The following is an 18,045-nucleotide window of genomic DNA, read 5'->3' as shown; positions in this document are numbered from 1 at the left end:
TTTGTTTCTTTTGTAAGTACTTTAGCAATATTATACAATAAGCTTTCTTTTTTTTTTTTTTTTTTTTGGTTTTTCGAGACAGGGTTTCTCTGTGTAGCTTTGCGCCTTTCCTGGAACTCACTTGGTAGCTCAGGCTGGCCTCGAACTCACAGAGATCCGCCTGGCTCTGCCTCCCGAGTGCTGGGATTAAAGGCATGCGCCACCACCGCCCGGCACAATAAGCTTTCTTTATATTGCTTATTAATTTTACTAAAGTAAGATGCACAGAAGCAGAAAGAAGGGGTTGGGGATTTAGCTCAGTGGTAGAGCACTTGCCTAGCAAGCACAAGGCCCTGGGTTCGGTCCTCAGCTCCGGAAAAAGAAAAGAAAAAAAAAATAAGCAGAAAGAAAATTTCTTTTAAGAGTGTAGCTATCAAGTTGGGCATGGTGGCACATGCCTTTAATTCCAGCACTGGGAAGGCTGAGACTGGTGGATCTCCAGAAGTTCAATGCCAGCCAAGGCTACATGGTGAGACCCTATCTCAAAAAATACAGTTCCACTATCACCTGGTTTCTTTTTCTTTCTTTTTCTTTTTCTTTTTGGTTTTTCAAGGCAGAGTTTCTCTATGTAGCCCTGGCTGTCCTGGAACTCTGTAGACAGGCTGGTCTTGAACTCACAGAGATCCCCCTGCCTCTGCTTCCTGAGTGCTCAGATTAAAGGATTAAAGGCTTGTGCTACCACGCCTGGCTAATTACTTTCTAATTTAAACACACACACACACATACACACACACACACACACACACAGGATAATTATGTTTGTTAAATGTATACTAAGAAGCTATATTTATGCATTATTGTTAATCAGGTTTTTAATTTAGATACACCACTGCTATGGATATTATTCACCATAAAAATTTACCCTTAGATCCCACCCACCTGAGGTTTTAAACCATTTTACCAAATTAAATAATATCCAAGCACGGAGGATGCTACTGATGCTATTATGTTAACCTGCTTGGATCAAGTGGTAATTGTTATTGAAGAGAAACTATAATTTTGAACTCCATATTTGAAAATTTTTTATTCTTTGACCGTTTCATACATGTAATATAATGAATTTTAGTCACTTTCACCACCATTCCCATTACACTCTTTGCATCCCCTCTTCCTGGTAAAATCCCTCCTACTACCTCCCGTGTGTGTGTGTGTGTGTGTGTGTGTGTGTGTGTGTGTGTGTGTGTACACCCACGCACATTGCTTACAAGAGCATGTCTGAGAAGAGCATGCCCTGACTCCCTTCAATGATGGACTGTGATGTGGAAGTGTAAGCAAAATAAACCCTTTCCTCCACAATTTGCCTTTGGTCATGGTGTTTATCACAGCAATAGAAATCCTAAGTAAGACACACCCCTCCCCCTAGTCACCACTGTCAACAGTCCCTTAGGGATGGGTGGGGCCTCATGAACCCTTTCCTTTTCCAAGATAAAAAGTTTATGGACCCAGTTCTTACAGCACTTAGAAAGAGTTATAAAGTGGGCACTGTGAGGAAATCACATTAGCTCCCCTTTCCAAGTACCTGAACTGTGTGTATTCCCAAATATAAGATCGTGAGTCTTTGGTATTACTATAACTCACCTCATGTAAGTCCTGAACTGAATGAATGTAACAGTTAACAAACGCATCAGAAACACAAAAAGTAAAGTGATTTGTACCCAGTACATACATGTATGGTGATATTTTATTTGTACTGAAATGTGATTTTATTTGTATGTTAATAAATAAAGTTGCCTACAGGTCAGAGCTAATAGCAAGCCATAGCAGAAGCCAGGTGGTGGTGGCGCACACCTGTAATCCAGATCACATGACAGACAGATCTCTGTGTGTTCAAGGATACAGCCAGCATGGAGACACATGCCTTTAATCTCAATACCAACCATAGAAGACCTGGAGGTCTGTATAGACAGGAGTGACAAGGAGGTCATATGGTTGGGTTTACAACCAATGAGAAGGCAGAACAGAAAGTCAATAAAAAGACAGGTACACAGGAAGTAGGTTTCTTTCTGAGGAGAAGGACGATAGCGGCAGCGAAGGGTAAGTTTTAAGTCTCAGCTCTTAGCTACTGCTCTGACCTCTTGGGCTTTTAACTCTGTATTTGGCTCTATGTTTCTTATTTAATAAGACGGTTACATCTATATACATGGTTTTAGGGGGTAACATTAAAATTCAGGAGCTTCTGACTCCAGAGCCTTTTGCTCTTAGGATTCTCATATTCTGTCCCAAAGTGAAGAATTAACTCACGTGAAACTGTATAATACCCATAATCCAAATCATATTCTGTGTACTACTACCATGACAGAATAATATAGGACTTTCCCTCTTTTATATTAACAAAATGGTTTTTTATCAAATGTGCCATTACAAAACAATCGAGCAAAAATGTGCCAAGTTTTATATAGCCTTAAATGTGAAACTTATAATTTTCCTAGTCCAAAACCAGATGAGATGATTTTTTTTTTCCCTTTAGTTCAATAAATAGACTTGGGAGAAATCAAAACTGCTGAAGGAGAATAGTTCACAACCAAAGAATCACTAAATTCAGGATATTCACTAAATATCAAAACTATATGAAACAAATGCCCAGCAATGAGAGGAGAAATCTTCAACTATAATTGGAAAACTAGACATTACTCTTGGAAATCCATGGAACCACTAGAAAATTAGTGGTGATATAAAGCTGAATACCAGTAAATGACTAATTGACTAAGCACTACATCCTAAAACAGCATGTGAACCTTCTCAGGTGAGTAAGGAACATTCCTCAAGACAGACTAGACCTTGTGCTGCAGGCCGCCAGAAGATGAAATAGAGATTCAGCTGTATATGATAAAGCTGTACCTTGAAGGATCAAGGAATCCTTCTAGAGGAGAAGTCAAATATCAATGAATATTTGATGTTATTCGGCTTTTAATATAACAGCTGTTTCCTGCTATCAATATTCTTGTGTGCTCATACTCCTAGGCCATAATGGCAAACAGTTATAAGCTTCTCAGACCTACTGCTGATCTGTACTAGGTAACACCCCTACAGAGACAATGCCTGTCTCCTAGGAGACAGGCAGATGTATAAATGCATAGCTTTGTTTCTTGTGCAAATGAAACTCACACCATCCCTTTCCTTCAGGCCTAATGGCATTGCAGAGCTACTGACTCAGGACAAAAGGGGTTTTTGCACAACCAGGTGAAGACTGGGGCAGAATTCCTGACTTGGCTGGCCGAGGAAAGAGCAGCAAGGAAAAGTTTTTGCAGATTGTAGGTAGATTTGAGTCAAGAGAGTAGGAGAGGAAGGAAAGACGGAGGATGGAGAAATGGAGGACAAGGATGAGGTCGAGAGCATAAGAGCTTAGTTATTACTAGGACTATGAGGGGGCAAGAAAAGAAGGGACAGAGAGGAGCTGCCTGTGAGTACGGGACTGAAGCTGTGTAGACAGAATTTTGTCTTAGAGAAATAGAGTGAACAGATGAAAGAGCATAGTGTAGAGATTCGTTTCCCTCAAATTACCCCCACACCAGCCATAGTCTCTTTCCCCAGGACTCTGGGAGAAATCTTCTCACAGCAGGCCCCTGGGAAAATTTCGATATCCTTGGGTCTTAAAGACTACAAAACTGAAAGCATACAAAGCATGTGTGCAGAAAAACAGTAGAGTAACACGCAAAATTCTAAGAACTTAAAAATGAAACTGCAGACTTCCAAACAATTTGTGGTTCTAAGGATAAGCCTCAAAATAGAAAGTATTTTAAACGGAGTGAAAATGAAGTAGCACCATGTGTGGAATGTGCTAAATCAGTACTTGAACAGCAAATTACAGTCACTGCACTATTGACTATGATGGTCTTGAGAGCCAATAAAGCTTCTACTTTAAGAAACCGCGGTGGGAGTCTGAGTGAAACCCAAGCGAGCAGAAAGAAGCAAGATATGGAAAAGAAGGGGTGATAAAATTAAAAACAAATTAACATAGAGAAAAATCAAAACCCAAAACTGGTTCTTTGAAAAGAGCAATTGCTGGTACTCTAGATTAACCCCGGTATTCGAGAGAAGAGACACTACTACAGACCCTGGAAGACATTAAAAGGGATCGAGGGCTGGTGAGGTGGCCCCGAGAGCAAAGGTGCTTGTCGACAAGCACGACGACCTGAGTTCAAGCCTCAGGACCCACACGGGCGGGAGAGAGAACAGACGTCCTCTGACGTCCACAAGTGCTGTGAAACGTGTCTGAATGCACATTCAAAATAAATGAGTTCAAAAAGGAAAAGGGGCATAAAGAAGATACAATGAATAACTCTACCTACAGAGTTATATTAAATAAGTTGTTGTGGAATATTCGATCACACTGTATGAAGATGTCTCTGTTTTACCTCACCTGCTTCAGGCACCTTCTGATTAGTTTAATGAAGAGCTAAACAGCCAATAGCTAGGCCAGAGAGGATAGGCGGAACTTCCAGGGAGAGAGAACTCAGGGAAAGAATCTGAGAGCAGGGAGATAAACCATCCAGATGCAAAGGCGGATATATGGTATGGAGGAGAGGTAGCAAGCCACTTGGCAGAACATGGATTTATATAAACGGGTTAATTTAAGTTTTAAGAGCTAGTTGGGAACAAGCCTAAGCTAAAGGCTAAGCTTTCACACTTACTAAGAAGTCTTTGTGTCATTATTCGGGAGCTGGCGGTCCGTCCATAGGAAGTACGGCTACAGTCAGTTCAAATTACACATGTCCAAAGACACAGAAGCCACCTAGACTGCCAAAATTTATGGGGCTGGAGACATGGCTGAGTGAGTGGTTAAGAGAACTTGCTGCTCTTGCAGAAGACTTGGGTCTGGTTTCCAGCACCCACATGGCAGCTTACAACTGTCTACAACTCTAGTTCCAGAGCAACCAATACCCTGTTATGGCCTCTGTGAGCACTATACATATGTGGTACACATACACACAGACAAAATACTCATAATCTAAAATGAAAAAATTTGTTTAAAAAAAAAAGAACTGCCAAAATTTAACTGAAGTGAATTACATAATTTGAATAATTTCTGATATTTTAAAAAGTGAATTTTTAAAAACTTAAAGGGAAAACTCATTAAGATTTTAAAAGGTTCACAAGACTTTAATAAAAGCTCTCTTCTAGAAAGAACTGCTTCAGTTTTATCAGGCCAGAATTAGCACATTAAACCAAGAGAAAGATAATATATTAGATGAAGAAAAATTATCAGTATCCCAAACGAACACAAATCTGAAATGAATGTAAATATATAAACTGGGTGATACTCATGATGCAGGGTTGGGGCATGCACGTTACAGAGAGGGCAAGGAGGTCAGTTTTCTGTTTTCACCATGTAGGTCTCAGGGATCAAACCTGGGTCACCCCTCTTGATGACAAGTTCTTTTACCACTGAATTATCTCATAGTCTCTTTGTGTTTTGGGTTTGCTTTTCTGTGAAGGCAAGTTACAGCTAGAATTCTTGTGTTTATTTCACATTTGTGTATCATCCTTAGAGATAAAGAAATGGCCGGGCGGTGGCGCACGCCTTTAATCCCAGCACTCGGGAGGCAGAGGCAGGTGGATCTCTGTGAGTTCGAGGCCAGCCTGGGCTACCAAGTGAGTCCCAGGAAAGGCGCAAAGCTACACAGAGAAACCCTGTCTTGAAAAACCAAAAAAAAAAAGGGTTTATTTGCTGAGCAGTGGTGCCATGTCTTTAGTCCCAGCACTTGTGAGGCAAAGACAGGCAGTTCTCTGTGAGTTCGAGGCCAGTCTGGTCTATGGAGCAAGTTCCAAAAAGAAATGTTTATTCAAATCTGTGTAACGTGAGTGCCCCAACTCCCCACTCACTCATCCCCCACATACAATGGACAAATGTACAACATAAATAACTACATATATATATATATATATATATATATATATATATATATATATATATATATATCCACAAAGATACCAGTCATTTATCACTAGAATGATTAGCAAATGATCAAAAAGCCAGCTAAGAACAGCTAAGTGTAGGCACCAATGTGGAGAAACTGACACCCTAAACAACATAGGTAAATGTGCAGCTGCTTTGGAAAACAGCCTGGCAGTTCTTCAAATGATTAAATTAAGGCACATGTGGTAGTTTGAAAGAAAATGGCCCCCAAAGGGAAAGGAACTATTAGGAGATGTGGCCTTATTGGAGTAGATGAGATCTTATTGGAGGAAGTACCGCTGTGAAGATGGGCTTTGAGGTCTCATACAGGCTCAAGCCACACCCAGTGTCTCAGACCACTATCTGTTGCCTACAGGTCAAGATGTAGGAATCTCAGCTCCTTCTCTAGCACCATGTCTGCCTGCATGCAGCCATGTTCCTCCATGATAATGGACTGAACCTCTGAACTGTAAGCCACCCAATTAAATGTTTTCCTTTATAGGAGTTGCCATGGTCATGGTATCTCTTCACAGCAATAGAAACCCTAAGACAGCATATAACATAAATGTTCTACTATCTAAGTGTCTTATGATTAATACTGCAATGACAAGACACCATGACCAAAAGCAACCTGGAAAGGAAAGGCTTATTTGACTTACATAACCTAAATCACAGTTCACTGAGAGGAGCCAGGGTAGGAACTCAAATCCAGCCAGAACCTGAAGGCAGAAGTTGATGCAGAGGCCATGGACAATGTTGCTTACTGGCTTGCTCCCCATGGCTTGCTAAGCCTGCTTTTTTATACACCCAGGACCATGACCCCGGGGATGGCACCACCCACAATGGGCTGGGCCTTCACCCATTAATCACTAATTTTAAAAAAGCCTTAATGTCTTGACTATAGCCAGATCTTAAGAAGGCTTTTTTTCAATTAAGGTTCCCTCTTATAAGATGTCTCTAGCTCAAGTCAAGTTAAAATAGAAGTGGCCAGAACAGTAAGAAAATACCTTAAGCACATAAAAACCAACAGCACAAACATTTATAGCAGCATTATTCAGCAGAACCAAAACAGGGAAATACCTAAACATACATCTTAAAAACAGACTAACAGTATAAGGCCATATAAGAGGATAGTATTCAGACATAAAACAAGCATGGGTGAATTTTCCAAAGACCACAAATTCTATGGTGCCGTGTATATGGAACGTCTTGGACGACGAGATCTGTGCAGCAGAAGAGCTGGCTGGGGCAGGAAGGCACGACAACTGAAGTATGCAGGACTTCTATTTGGGATGACGAAACTGCTTGAAAATTCACTAAGCCGATGGCTGTGTACTCTGGGCATGTTTAATTATATACTTAGTAAGGGTGAGCCTATAATATGTAAACTGTCTCAGCAAACACCTTTAAAAGGTTGCATATGATTTTGTTTACATTGTTTATTCTAAAAGAAACAAAATCATAGAGAAGAGCTATAAGCAGAGACAGTGGTTTCTAGAGATGAACGCCAATAGTGTGACTACAAAGAAAAAATTTCAGTACTACTCAGGTAACTGCTATTTTAGGGTCAATGGGGAGGTGTTTTCAAATCTATACATGTGCTAAAATCCACCCAATTATACATTAAAAAATGATAATTTTACCTGTAAGTTTATTCAAAGTATTATTTAAAAATATTATATCAAAGAGAACAAATTAAAGAAAGCCTCTTCCTCCCAAGGATTCGTTCTTAAAGACAGAAGGAATGTAGGCAAAATGGAAGGCATCATACAGTAGGCCAGCTGCTGAAGTTCAGTGCTGGGGCTCGGTCACTGAAGACAACTCTGCTCAGCACAGCCTCACACGTGGAGGCGCTCATGTGGAGATGGCCTCTAGCAGGTTGTCAAGTACAAGAAGAGTGATGGTAACCAGATTACCAAAGTAAGTTCTAAATAGACCAAGAGAGAACTAAAATAAATCCCATGGGATATTGTGAACCCATGGTTTCCAATATGCATGTGTAGGTTTGACGTGTGCATGGTAAACACACTCCAGCACGCACACCTTGTTTTTAAAAACATTTACTCACTAAAGGGAACTGGATTCTTTGATTCTTGGACTGGGGCAGGGAGTGCCTAAGTCTGGTGAGTAAGAAATTGCTCAAATAATGATGGAAACATGTCAAAGGACACAGAAGCCACCTAGACTGCTTTTCACTAGCCAAATTATACAATTTTTAAGCATCAAAATAATGAGAATACTTTTTACCCACTGCATAAAGCAGTAAATAAACTAAAGGTCTGGTTAGAACACAAGAGGTGTTTTAAAACTACTCTCCCACAAGACACCTAAAAATAAGTATCACAGTGAAAAACCTAGCAAATCCTCCCTTATTGGCTGACCATCACTCACCATCAGCAACAGGGGGGAACTCTTAATTCATGACAGGAGACAGTATTCAGGACCATTCCAGACAAACCTCATTCTGAAGCATCAACAGACAAAATTCCTGTCATTTTCAAAAGCACAGAAGCTAAGGCAGGCAGGCACAGGTGCATACCCATAATCATAGTAGCTGGAGGACCGAGGCCAAAGGATCACCATGAGTTAGAGGCCAGGCTGCCTAGCAAGATTCTCTGGTGGAAAAATGTCAAAGCAGTAAAAGGCAAAGAAAAACTGGGATCTTGTCTCAGACTGCAGTGAGCTCCAGACCCAACTGCCGGGCTTTCATACTTAAAGGACACTGCTGGATCAGTTCAACACAAACGGCGTCAGGTCTGAGGACTAGACAGCAGTGTCACGTCCAGGCTGATTTTTTTAACTTGAATGGCTGCATTGTTGAGAAAACATACTTCTGGGAATCAAAACAAACCACCACCAACAACAACAACGAAAAACCAGTAAAAGATTGAGGTGACAGCATCATGTCGATTTATTAAAAAATAGTACAAGATTTTTAAACTGTTAATACTTGTAAGCTTTCTACGCATTAGCCAAAGCTCTTCTGTATACTTTTGTCCTTCCTTAAACTTTCTCCAGCACTGTACTTCCCTGTATGGACTAGCATATTTAGACAAAGGGGTGCATAATTCTTACTCAGAAGTTTACTGAACATCATTCCTGCATCACACCAAAAAAAGGAAAAAAAAATCCCTGAAGGCACTTTTTCATTTCATATGATTTATAATCCAATGCTTTTGTAGTAAAAATACAATTAAATATGAAATTAGTAAAATGTAGCATATAAAACTTAATGCAGAACCAGAAAAGTTACCATCTAGCCACAGGACAGCTGCTATACCTCCTATGTAAATCATCTCTCAATGGAATCTTTTAGAACCATACTGAAATACATTGTGCAATATGTTAACTGTAGACATCCGTATTTTTCATCCTTCATATCATCTGCTGCATTAAGTTGTCAGCACCTGCTGGGATCCACAAGATGGAACAAAACTAAAGAATAGCAGTCATTTCTCAAGGTTTGAGAAATCTGGTCCACCCTTTGTGTAGTTCCCTGAGATTTCTGCTCCACTGAAGTCAAAACCAGGATTCTGAAAGACAGAAAATAATAAGTTGTTGAATTCACAATTGACACAAAAAAGAAAAGATACCGAACTTCACTGTAAGCACCTAAGGGGAAATGAAAACTAAGAGGCGCCTTTCAACGTTCAGATCTGTAAATATTGACAAGAGTGGTGTGGATGTGACAATACCAGTGGCTGTACAGTGAAGCATGTATTTCAATTTGCTATCTGCATAAAAAGATTCCAAAAGCTTTTTTTTCTGGGGGACAGGAGGTATTACAGATTGAACACAGGCCCAGGCCTCCTTCAAGCTAGGCAAGTACTCTACACTGAAGTATACCCATTTTAAATTTAATTTTTTTCTTCTTCTGAAACATGGTATAGCTATGTTGCCCAGGCTGACCTTGAACTTGCAATTCTCTAGCCTCATCCTCCTAAGCAGCTGGAATTAAGGTGAATGTCACCAAACACAGCTAATAGCTGGCAATTTTTTGAAGCTTACTATAAGGCATGGAGAGTTCTAAGAGCTATATGTATATTAGCATATTGATGCACGTTATATATTATGAAGTACTACTTCAAGCTTTAGAATTCTTTGGGAACAATTTCATTTGTTTAATGGACATTTACTGAGTCCCTAATACTTGGAAAATACCATTAAACAAATGCGGATTTCAAAAGTAAACAAATTAAAGACCTCTGTTCTAGAGGAGCTTATACTGTAGCAGGAAACACAAATAGCAAACCATAAATAACAAACACAGAGCTCAGCAAGCTTGACTTGTACAGAAACAGGGAGTGATCACTTTACACTATGCAGACTACATGACTCCTATCATAAACACTTGATTATAAGAAACTGCTGGGGTTGGGGATTTAGCTCAGTGGTAGAGTGCTTGCCTAGCAAGCGCAAGGCCCTAAGTTCGGTCCTCAGGTCCAGAAAAAAAAAAAAAAAGAAACTGTTATACAGCACTATTCGTAAGAGCCAGAACCTGGAAACATCCTAGATGCCCGTCAACTGAAGAATGGATTAAGAAAACGTGGTACATATACACAATAGAGTACTACTCAGCAGAGAAAAACAATGACAGCATGAAATTTGCAGGCAAATGGATGGAACTAGAAAATATCATCCTGAGTGAGGTAACCCAAACCCAGAAGGACAAACAAGGTATGTACTTACTCATAAGTGGATACTAGATATAAAGCAAAGAACAATCAGACTGCAACCCACAGAACCAGGGAGGCTACACAGCAGGGGGGACCCTAGGATGACTGTGGCTTATAATAAGTTTTGGTTTTACTCAATCACTGGGCAAGCCTCAGTGAAACATTTCACTATTAGGATAAGAATTTGTACTGTATCAAGCTGATAATAGGAAAAAAAAAATAGTTACTGTAGCCAGGTGGTGGTAGTCTACACTTTTAATCCCAGCAGTGGAGGCAGAGGCAGGCAGATCTCTATGAGTTCAAAGCCAGTGCTGTTCTACAGAGCAAGTTCTAGAACAGCCAGGGCTACACAGAGAAACGCTATCTCAAAACAAAACAAAAAACCAACCAACGAAACAACAAAAAGTTACTGTGGCTGAAAAGATGGCTCAGCAGTTAAGCGCACTGGCTACTCTTGTAGAGGACCCAGCAACATATGGTGTCTATAACGCCAGTTCCAGGGGATTCATCAGCCTCTTTTGGCCTCCTCAGGCACCAAGAAGACTCATGGTACACGTACACAAACACACACACACACACACACACACACACACACACACACACACACACGCACGCACATGTGGGCAAAACACTCACATATGAACTAAATAAATCTAAATTTTAAATATTTAAATGAATTTTTAAAGTATGTTTCTCCTGTTAACTTAGTGGCAGGGAGAGAAACCGTCCTGAATATGTAAGCTGCTTAGACCAGGGCTCTTGAGGGTGTCAATTAAGGCAAGGGTCCTGGACAGATGAATAGAGTGATACAACTGAAAACATTTGAAAGGATTTGGTGACTTGCAAGTTTGGGGCAAAGGACAAGAAGCAACTTCTAATAGATGAGAGGGATCTACCAGTCAAGTAGGGTATCTAAAAGGGAACGAATAGGTTTGGGAAGCAATATGGCATACAATGATTTAGAAACAAAATGAACTCGATGTATCCCTCTCTGAAGAAAGAAGGACTTAGAAATACTGGTGTGTGCAGCTCTCAACGTGGACTTGGCGGACAAGGATGACGAGGGTAGAGGACCCAAGGGAGAGCTCTCTTTGTAGTGGTCAGCCTTTTACTGTGTCGTTTCCCTCTACACACCTTGTATGCCATCATCCTAATAATTAAATCTGAACCCAATATGTCACACCTGAAAGGAGATAAAGGTTTAGATTAAAAAAAAAAAAGAAAGAAAGAAACTGCTATATATAATATACTACTAAGTGAACAAAGGTATGTCTCTGTAAAAACTTTACCTGCAGAGACATACAGCAGACTGAATTTCCCCAAGCTACATTTTGCCAACCCTTGGCTTAGTGTGTTAAAGCATGTAAGTGCTATAAAAAAGATAAACAGGAAGTATGGCAGCAGAAAGAGTTAGAGAGAAGATTATAGACTTAAGTGGGATAGTTAAAATGTGATGAGCTGAAAGCTACGAGAGAATAAACATGCCCGTCAGAATCAGCAGAGCTAGGCATGTTGGTACACACCTTCAATCCCAGTAGTTGGGCGGCAGAACTCTGTTCAAGGCCAGCCTGATAAATATATAAAGTTCCAGCCTAGCCAGACCTACACAGGTAGACATTGTCTCAAGAAAATGAAACAAAATTACAATGAGAGAGAGAGAGAGAGAGAGAGAGAGGGAGGGAGGGAGGGAGGGAGGGAGGGAGGGAGGGAGGGAGGGACAGAGAGAGAGAAAGAGAAACAAAAAAACAAAGGAGGGTGCGTGAGAAAGTAACTGACCAATTATCCCATTAAGCATTAAGGAAGAACTTGGAGAATTCTGAGAAGAAAAACGCATTGGTCTGACTTTCACTATTCAAAGACTTCTTTAATGACTACTTTAAGATGACTGCTTGGGTAAGAGTCTAGGAGGCTAGTTAGCAATTTACTGAAGTAATCCAGACCAAGTACTAGCAGATCCAGCGGTGTGAAGTGGTAAAACTCTGAATGTAAGTAGAAGACAATGCTAATAAGATTTCCTAGGAGTTGTCAGTAACCTGCCTGGTGGGCGGAAGGGCCTGTGTGCATGCACCTATGTGTGTCTGTGTAGGACTAAAGTTGGTATTAGGTGTTTTCTTCAATTGCTTCCTAATTCCAGGTAGTCTAGAGAGCCAGCTTGCCCCAGGGATCCTTTGTCTTTGCCTCACGAGTGTTGGATCAATGGTAGCCACCACACCTGCCTACCTTTTGCATGGATTCTGGAGATCCTCCAGTAGGTCTCTGGTCCTCATGCTTGCATCTCAAGTGCCATAGCAACTGGGCCATCTCCAAGCCCCCCACACCCCTTTAATCTTAAACAACTAATTTGCATTAACTAATATGAAAAGTAGAATAAGTTTGAGAGTGAAATTAGTTTGTTCACTTTGGACATGGAGTCTAACAGATAGCTAAATGGAGATGTTCAATAAGTAACTGGAAATGCAGGTTGAAAGTTTACAAGGCAAAGTCTAGGTTATAGACATATTCTTCGAAATGAGCATGATATAGATAGAAATTATCCACTAAACTTTTAAAAGTCCAGTGGTTAAGTAATTAGAAGTCCAGTAATTAAGTAATTCCTCTCCCAAATATCTATCTTGGAACATTTAAGCAGTTTCAGAGATGTACATACACGTTTGTCTAAAACAGAGAAAAACAAGGATACAGTATCAAAGGGAAAGAGAGAGTTTTATACATGCAAATGAGAGAAATAAAGCAGTCAGAGGGGAGGAGTTTTAGCCATACGTACAATTGGGAGAAGAGGCCAAAGTTACACTATTAAAGGAAAAAGCACCATGAAAACAAGCAAGGTAGGAACCCTCACCTTTGTTACAAATTAAACAGACAAAAAGGCCAAGAGATGAGAATGAGGCAGAGGTATGAGGTGGGGGAACAGCAACGCAGGGATCTCTCATCTTTTTATACTATGTACACCACAGTGGTCCAGTTATTTAGATTTATTATTCATGAATTACTGATGTGCATTCAGCAATCTTAAGTTTCACAGCAATGAATATATTTGTGAAATTTAAAACCCACACACTAGGCTATTTTCTTGCCATTCACTTTAAACTTCACCCAGAAGGGTTTTTTTTAAGTACTTTGTATACTACGCTATGAGGGAAAACCTGTGATTTTGGGTCATGTAACTGTACGTACTCACACCTGCATCTGACTTACTTCTTTCTGGAACCGCTCTAACGTAAGTTTTCTCTGCATTTGGTCTTGCACCCAGGGATCAGCTGCATATTCAGATTCTAGAAGAGAAGTCCAACAGTTTGCAGCGTCTCTCTTGGTCTTTGTCAGGACAATGCGGACCATTTTTCTATCCTCTTAAGACAAAAATAAGAAACAATTTACAGAGTCATTACAGAAAGAGTTAATCCTTGTATTTTCTAAAGACTGTTAGGTAATTCTGATATTCAGTTGTTCCCAACACTTTTCTCCATCTTCCACAGCTACAAGGACAAGAAGAGTTAAAAAAAGAAGAAACGTTATCACAATCTAAATTTTTTTAAATGATTTATTTTCTTTTTATGTGCATTGTTTTTTTGCCTGCATTTATGTCTGTATGAGGGTGTCGAATCACTCTGAGTTGGATAACAGTTGTGAGCAGTCATGTGGGTGCTGGGAATTGAACTGGGGGGCCTCTGGAACTAGAGTCAGTGCTCTTAACCACTGACCCATCGCTCCAGCCCCCACAATCTAACTTTTTAAAGTTAATGTATCATAATAGATTATTCTTACCCAAAGTCCAGGTTCCTTCATCAGCGATTGTAGAATCAAATAATTTTCCCTGGAAAATAAATATAAGGTACTAAAGATATAACATTAAATTTTATATATTCTCATAATGAAGATTTAGCTTATTTCAAACTAAGCCACATCTTGGACTAGTTCAGCTTAATTATAGGTACTCAACCTTGAACTTCCTCCCACTGAATGAAAGGGACTCGAGTTTACAAAATTTGACATATTTAGCATGCAAAAGAACACAGGACCTTCTAAACAAAACCGATGAAGACATACTACTCATTGCTGATAGAATAAATGTGAAATTAATGTATAAAATGTTTACCAATCAAAATGAACTCCTGCTGAAACCAGAATGTTCTATTTTTGTTTTCCTTGAGGCAGGGTCTCTATGTCAGTGGTTCTCAACCTATGGGTTGTGACCCCCATCGGATATCTACATTATGATTCATAACAGTAGCAAAAAAAACCAAAAACCCACAAAAACACCCTATTATTTATGAAGTAGCAACAAAAATAATTTTATATTGGGAGTTACCCCAACATGAGGAACTGTATTAAAGGGTTGCAGCATTTGGGAAGTTTAAGAACCACTGTTCTATGTAGTCCTGGAGGTCGCTATGTAGACCTGACTGGCCTCAAACTCGAAGAAATCCACCTGCCTCTGATCTCAAATGCTGAGACTAAAGGTATGTGTCCCAATGCCTGCCTGGAAAATCCTTTTAAAGTGAATGCTATTAAAAGCCAGTTCAATCTCTTTTGAGAAGCTAGCACTAGAAAAAGCCAATTTCTTAAGGAGATTTAATCACATATTGCAGATTTGATGTCGAATTAGCTGTGACTAAATTTTCATCGTCTTCTGTCAAGGTTATAAAACATAGTACCACGTCTCCCTTCACCACTACACTATATGGCCAGCCAACAGGCTAGGCATCTAATCAAGGGGCAAAATATAATCTCACATTGCTATGTGAAAATTCTCCCGCCCCCCCCAGCCCCCAAGGCAGAGTTTCTCTGTGAAACAGCCCTTGGCTATCCTGGAACTTGGTCTGTAGACCAGCCTGGCCTCCAATTCACAAAAATCTGCCTGCCTCGGCCTCTCAGAGTGTTGGGATTAAAGGCGTAGCCAGATTCAAAAATATATTGATGAAACAAATAAAAGAGGCACTATTTTCTTCACACACCTCTTCATTATTCTTTGCCTACACATCACGAAGAGTTTAGAAACCTTTTGTCTACAGTCTCCGGGGCTGAGATCAGTACCTAGAAGATGCACATTTGTTCTTTTTATCTAGTCAGCCTTCTGTCAGCAGAGGAACCCCAGAGGAATTAGAAGTAGCACAAATCTATTTTAGACACAAAGACGGACACCAAATCTTTACATTACACCACGCAAGGTCTGCCCTGGGAGTGGGTGCTGCGATGAGACCCCCCCCTTGCCACATCAGTTTACTGCTTTCTTTCTGCCAGCCGGGAACTGACCTTTCCACCCAGCAGTCATCCCTCTGAAACCGTGAATTTTAGGACTCAGGGTGCGGGGAGGCCAGAAGAAGGAACTCGGGACAAGCCCTGGCTTGCTACCTTGAGGATCTCACGGCCACCCACGGCCAGAGCCACATGCCGGCTCTGCAGGCGGCACTGGATGTCCTGCGCGCGAGTGCCCGGGGGCACCTGGACTTCAATGAACACCTCCTCCAGGGTCTGGTACCACTGGCCCCACGGCGTGACGCACGGAACCACCCCACTACGCTCCTCAAACGGGGCAGACATCCTCCGGACGCCACGCAGGGGCAGGGACAACGCTCCGAGAGAGCACAGCACACGCGGGATGCGGCTCAAGAGCTTGCCCTCCGCGCCTTGGGGTCACCGCACATGCGCAAGAGTCCAAGCCGGCGTGTCCGAGCGTGCAAATTTTCCCCTTTCAGGGCCCATTTAGGACCCTCGCGAGACCTGGTGTGGAAGAACCGAAGCCCAGAGAGGTTGGCATCCCAAGAACGATGACAACGGAACAAAGGAGACCGGCGTTCGCGAACTATCAACCTGGATGACGCCAGAATACGGACTCGCCTACCGGCACCGGTGAAGTGCGCTTGCGCGAACCGTGAGTGAACTTGAGCAACACCAAACGTGATTGGCTAGAGCGGCGGCGGCGGCGAACAGAAACAGTCTCTCATTGGCTATCAGCTGAAACTTACAGACTTCCCCATTGGGCGCGGTACAAATCTAGTGCGCATGCTCCTCGGCCCATTTAGGATTGGTCAGTTCGGTTTAGGTTTTCTGGTTGGCTGACGCGGGGAGGATTTGAATTCAGCGAGCAGACAGTTGCCGAGGCGTTCGGTGGCCGTCGTGGATCCAGCTGTCAGCATGTCTTTTCCTAAGGCGCCCCTGAAAAGATTCAATGACCCCTCGGGTGCGTACGGGTGGTGCGGGAGCAGGGTGGGAAGGGGACGCGCCCTCGACCCCTCCTCCCTCAGTCGACCCCGAGCCAGATTAAGGGCTGGGATGGTTTTTGTTTTTCTCAAAATACATGCAGTAAACACTCAGCAAGTGCTGTCTAGGATGATAGGGACGTGTCTCCGAGGGAAATGGGGTCCTCCCCCGACACGGCGAGCCTTCAAGCCGGAAATTATACCAATAAGCCATCAACGCCGTGGTGAAGCTAAAATTGGTTCAAGGGGTTTAGAATTGGCAGGCATTACGTTCCTTAAAAAAGAAAAAAAAAGTTACTTTCGTTTGAGTTTTCTTTAATTTTTTTTTTGACGTTACATTCAGGCATAGAAGCATGGAGCTTGAGAAATCAATTAAGTAATAACAGCTGCTCCAAAAAAATTTTTTTCCACTCTCGAAACAATCCTGAAGTGTTTTAGTGATTAAACACTGGAGCTTGGTGTGTCGATGGCACAGTAAATTGAGTGTAGATGGTGGTAGCGTCCAAAAAGTTAGGGTAAAGGAATTTTTAATGTTTTCACCATTAAGAAATAGATGTTTCCAGGTCTAAGTGGCCTGAGCTGCATAGAAAGATTGTCAGTGACTCACCCCTCCCAACACATAAAGTTTTAAGTAAAAGAAGAGAAAAATGAGACTGAAATCTGCTCAGTGTTATAAAACTAACCTACAAAACTGGGATGTGAACCCAGGCTTTCATTGATATATCCTGTGCTCTTAACCACAATAACTAGAGAGCCTTAGGTATGATTTGACAGGTGCTAACTGTACAACTGTACAACTGTACTCTCCTAAGGTCTGGAACTTATTCCCTTAAGCAGCCAGATGAACAAAGTACCAAAGCTGTACTCTTTACAGATGAGAAATGTGAGGGAGTTTCTGACTATATTGAAAAGCCAGCAAGTCAGTGATAGAGCCCACCATCAAAGGCCATGCTATATCCACTGTAACATACTATTTAATAGTCAGTACTATGTCTGTGATTTCTTTCAACCCCACTCTATTTAGAAGGTCAAGTGAGATTAATCCACTGGTCAGATTAATCCAGCTCATGCATGGGCCACACCATTTCCAAGATACTCAAACAATTTAGGTCCTGCAGATCAGGGCAGGTTTTTTTTTACCCCTTCAAGACAGAGTTTCTCTGTGTAGTTTTGGTGCCTGTCCTGGGTCTCGCTCTGTAGACCAAGCTGTCCTTGAACTCACAGAGATCCACCTGGC

At 41.4% G+C, this 18,045-nt stretch overlaps 2 protein-coding genes across 2 annotated transcripts in view; one reads left to right on the top strand and one right to left on the bottom strand.

The window, feature by feature from the left end:
- Nucleotides 1-8,828: 8,828 nt before the first annotated feature.
- On the bottom strand, nt 8,829-16,457 carry Nudcd2 (NudC domain containing 2). The gene is made up of 4 exons (XM_059270361.1): nt 15,961-16,457; nt 14,374-14,422; nt 13,807-13,958; nt 8,829-9,468 (listed from the first exon to the last, which is right to left on the bottom strand). The coding sequence occupies exons 1-4, from the start codon at nt 16,147-16,149 to the stop codon at nt 9,385-9,387; spliced, it is 474 nt and encodes a 157-aa protein (XP_059126344.1). The 5' UTR covers nt 16,150-16,457; the 3' UTR covers nt 8,829-9,384.
- Nucleotides 16,458-16,651: 194 nt separating this feature from the next.
- The window catches only part of Hmmr (hyaluronan mediated motility receptor), a 31,738-nt gene continuing 30,344 nt past the window's right edge, over nt 16,652-18,045 (top strand). Inside the window, exon 1 of the mRNA XM_059270362.1 lies at nt 16,652-16,789. Coding sequence (XP_059126345.1) covers nt 16,744-16,789 — 46 coding nt within the window. The 5' untranslated portion in view covers nt 16,652-16,743. The remainder of the gene's footprint in view (nt 16,790-18,045) is intronic.

This window comes from Peromyscus eremicus, chromosome 8a (genome assembly GCF_949786415.1).
Source record: "Peromyscus eremicus chromosome 8a, PerEre_H2_v1, whole genome shotgun sequence".
Taxonomy (NCBI): domain Eukaryota; kingdom Metazoa; phylum Chordata; class Mammalia; order Rodentia; family Cricetidae; genus Peromyscus; species Peromyscus eremicus.
This window is presented reverse-complemented; position numbering and strand designations above follow the sequence as displayed.

Bases quoted from the DNA above. Each gene is read 5' to 3' on its own strand.
- Nudcd2 (XM_059270361.1), bottom strand. From the start codon at position 16,149: ATGTCTGCCCCGTTTGAGGAGCGTAGTGGGGTGGTTCCGTGCGTCACG. The intron at 14,423-15,960 runs GTAGCAAGCCAG...TTTATTTTCCAG, and splicing joins GTGGCCGTGAGATCCTCAAG to GGAAAATTATTTGATTCTAC. The intron at 13,959-14,373 runs GTAAGAATAATC...TTTTGTCTTAAG, and splicing joins TGAAGGAACCTGGACTTTGG to AGGATAGAAAAATGGTCCGC.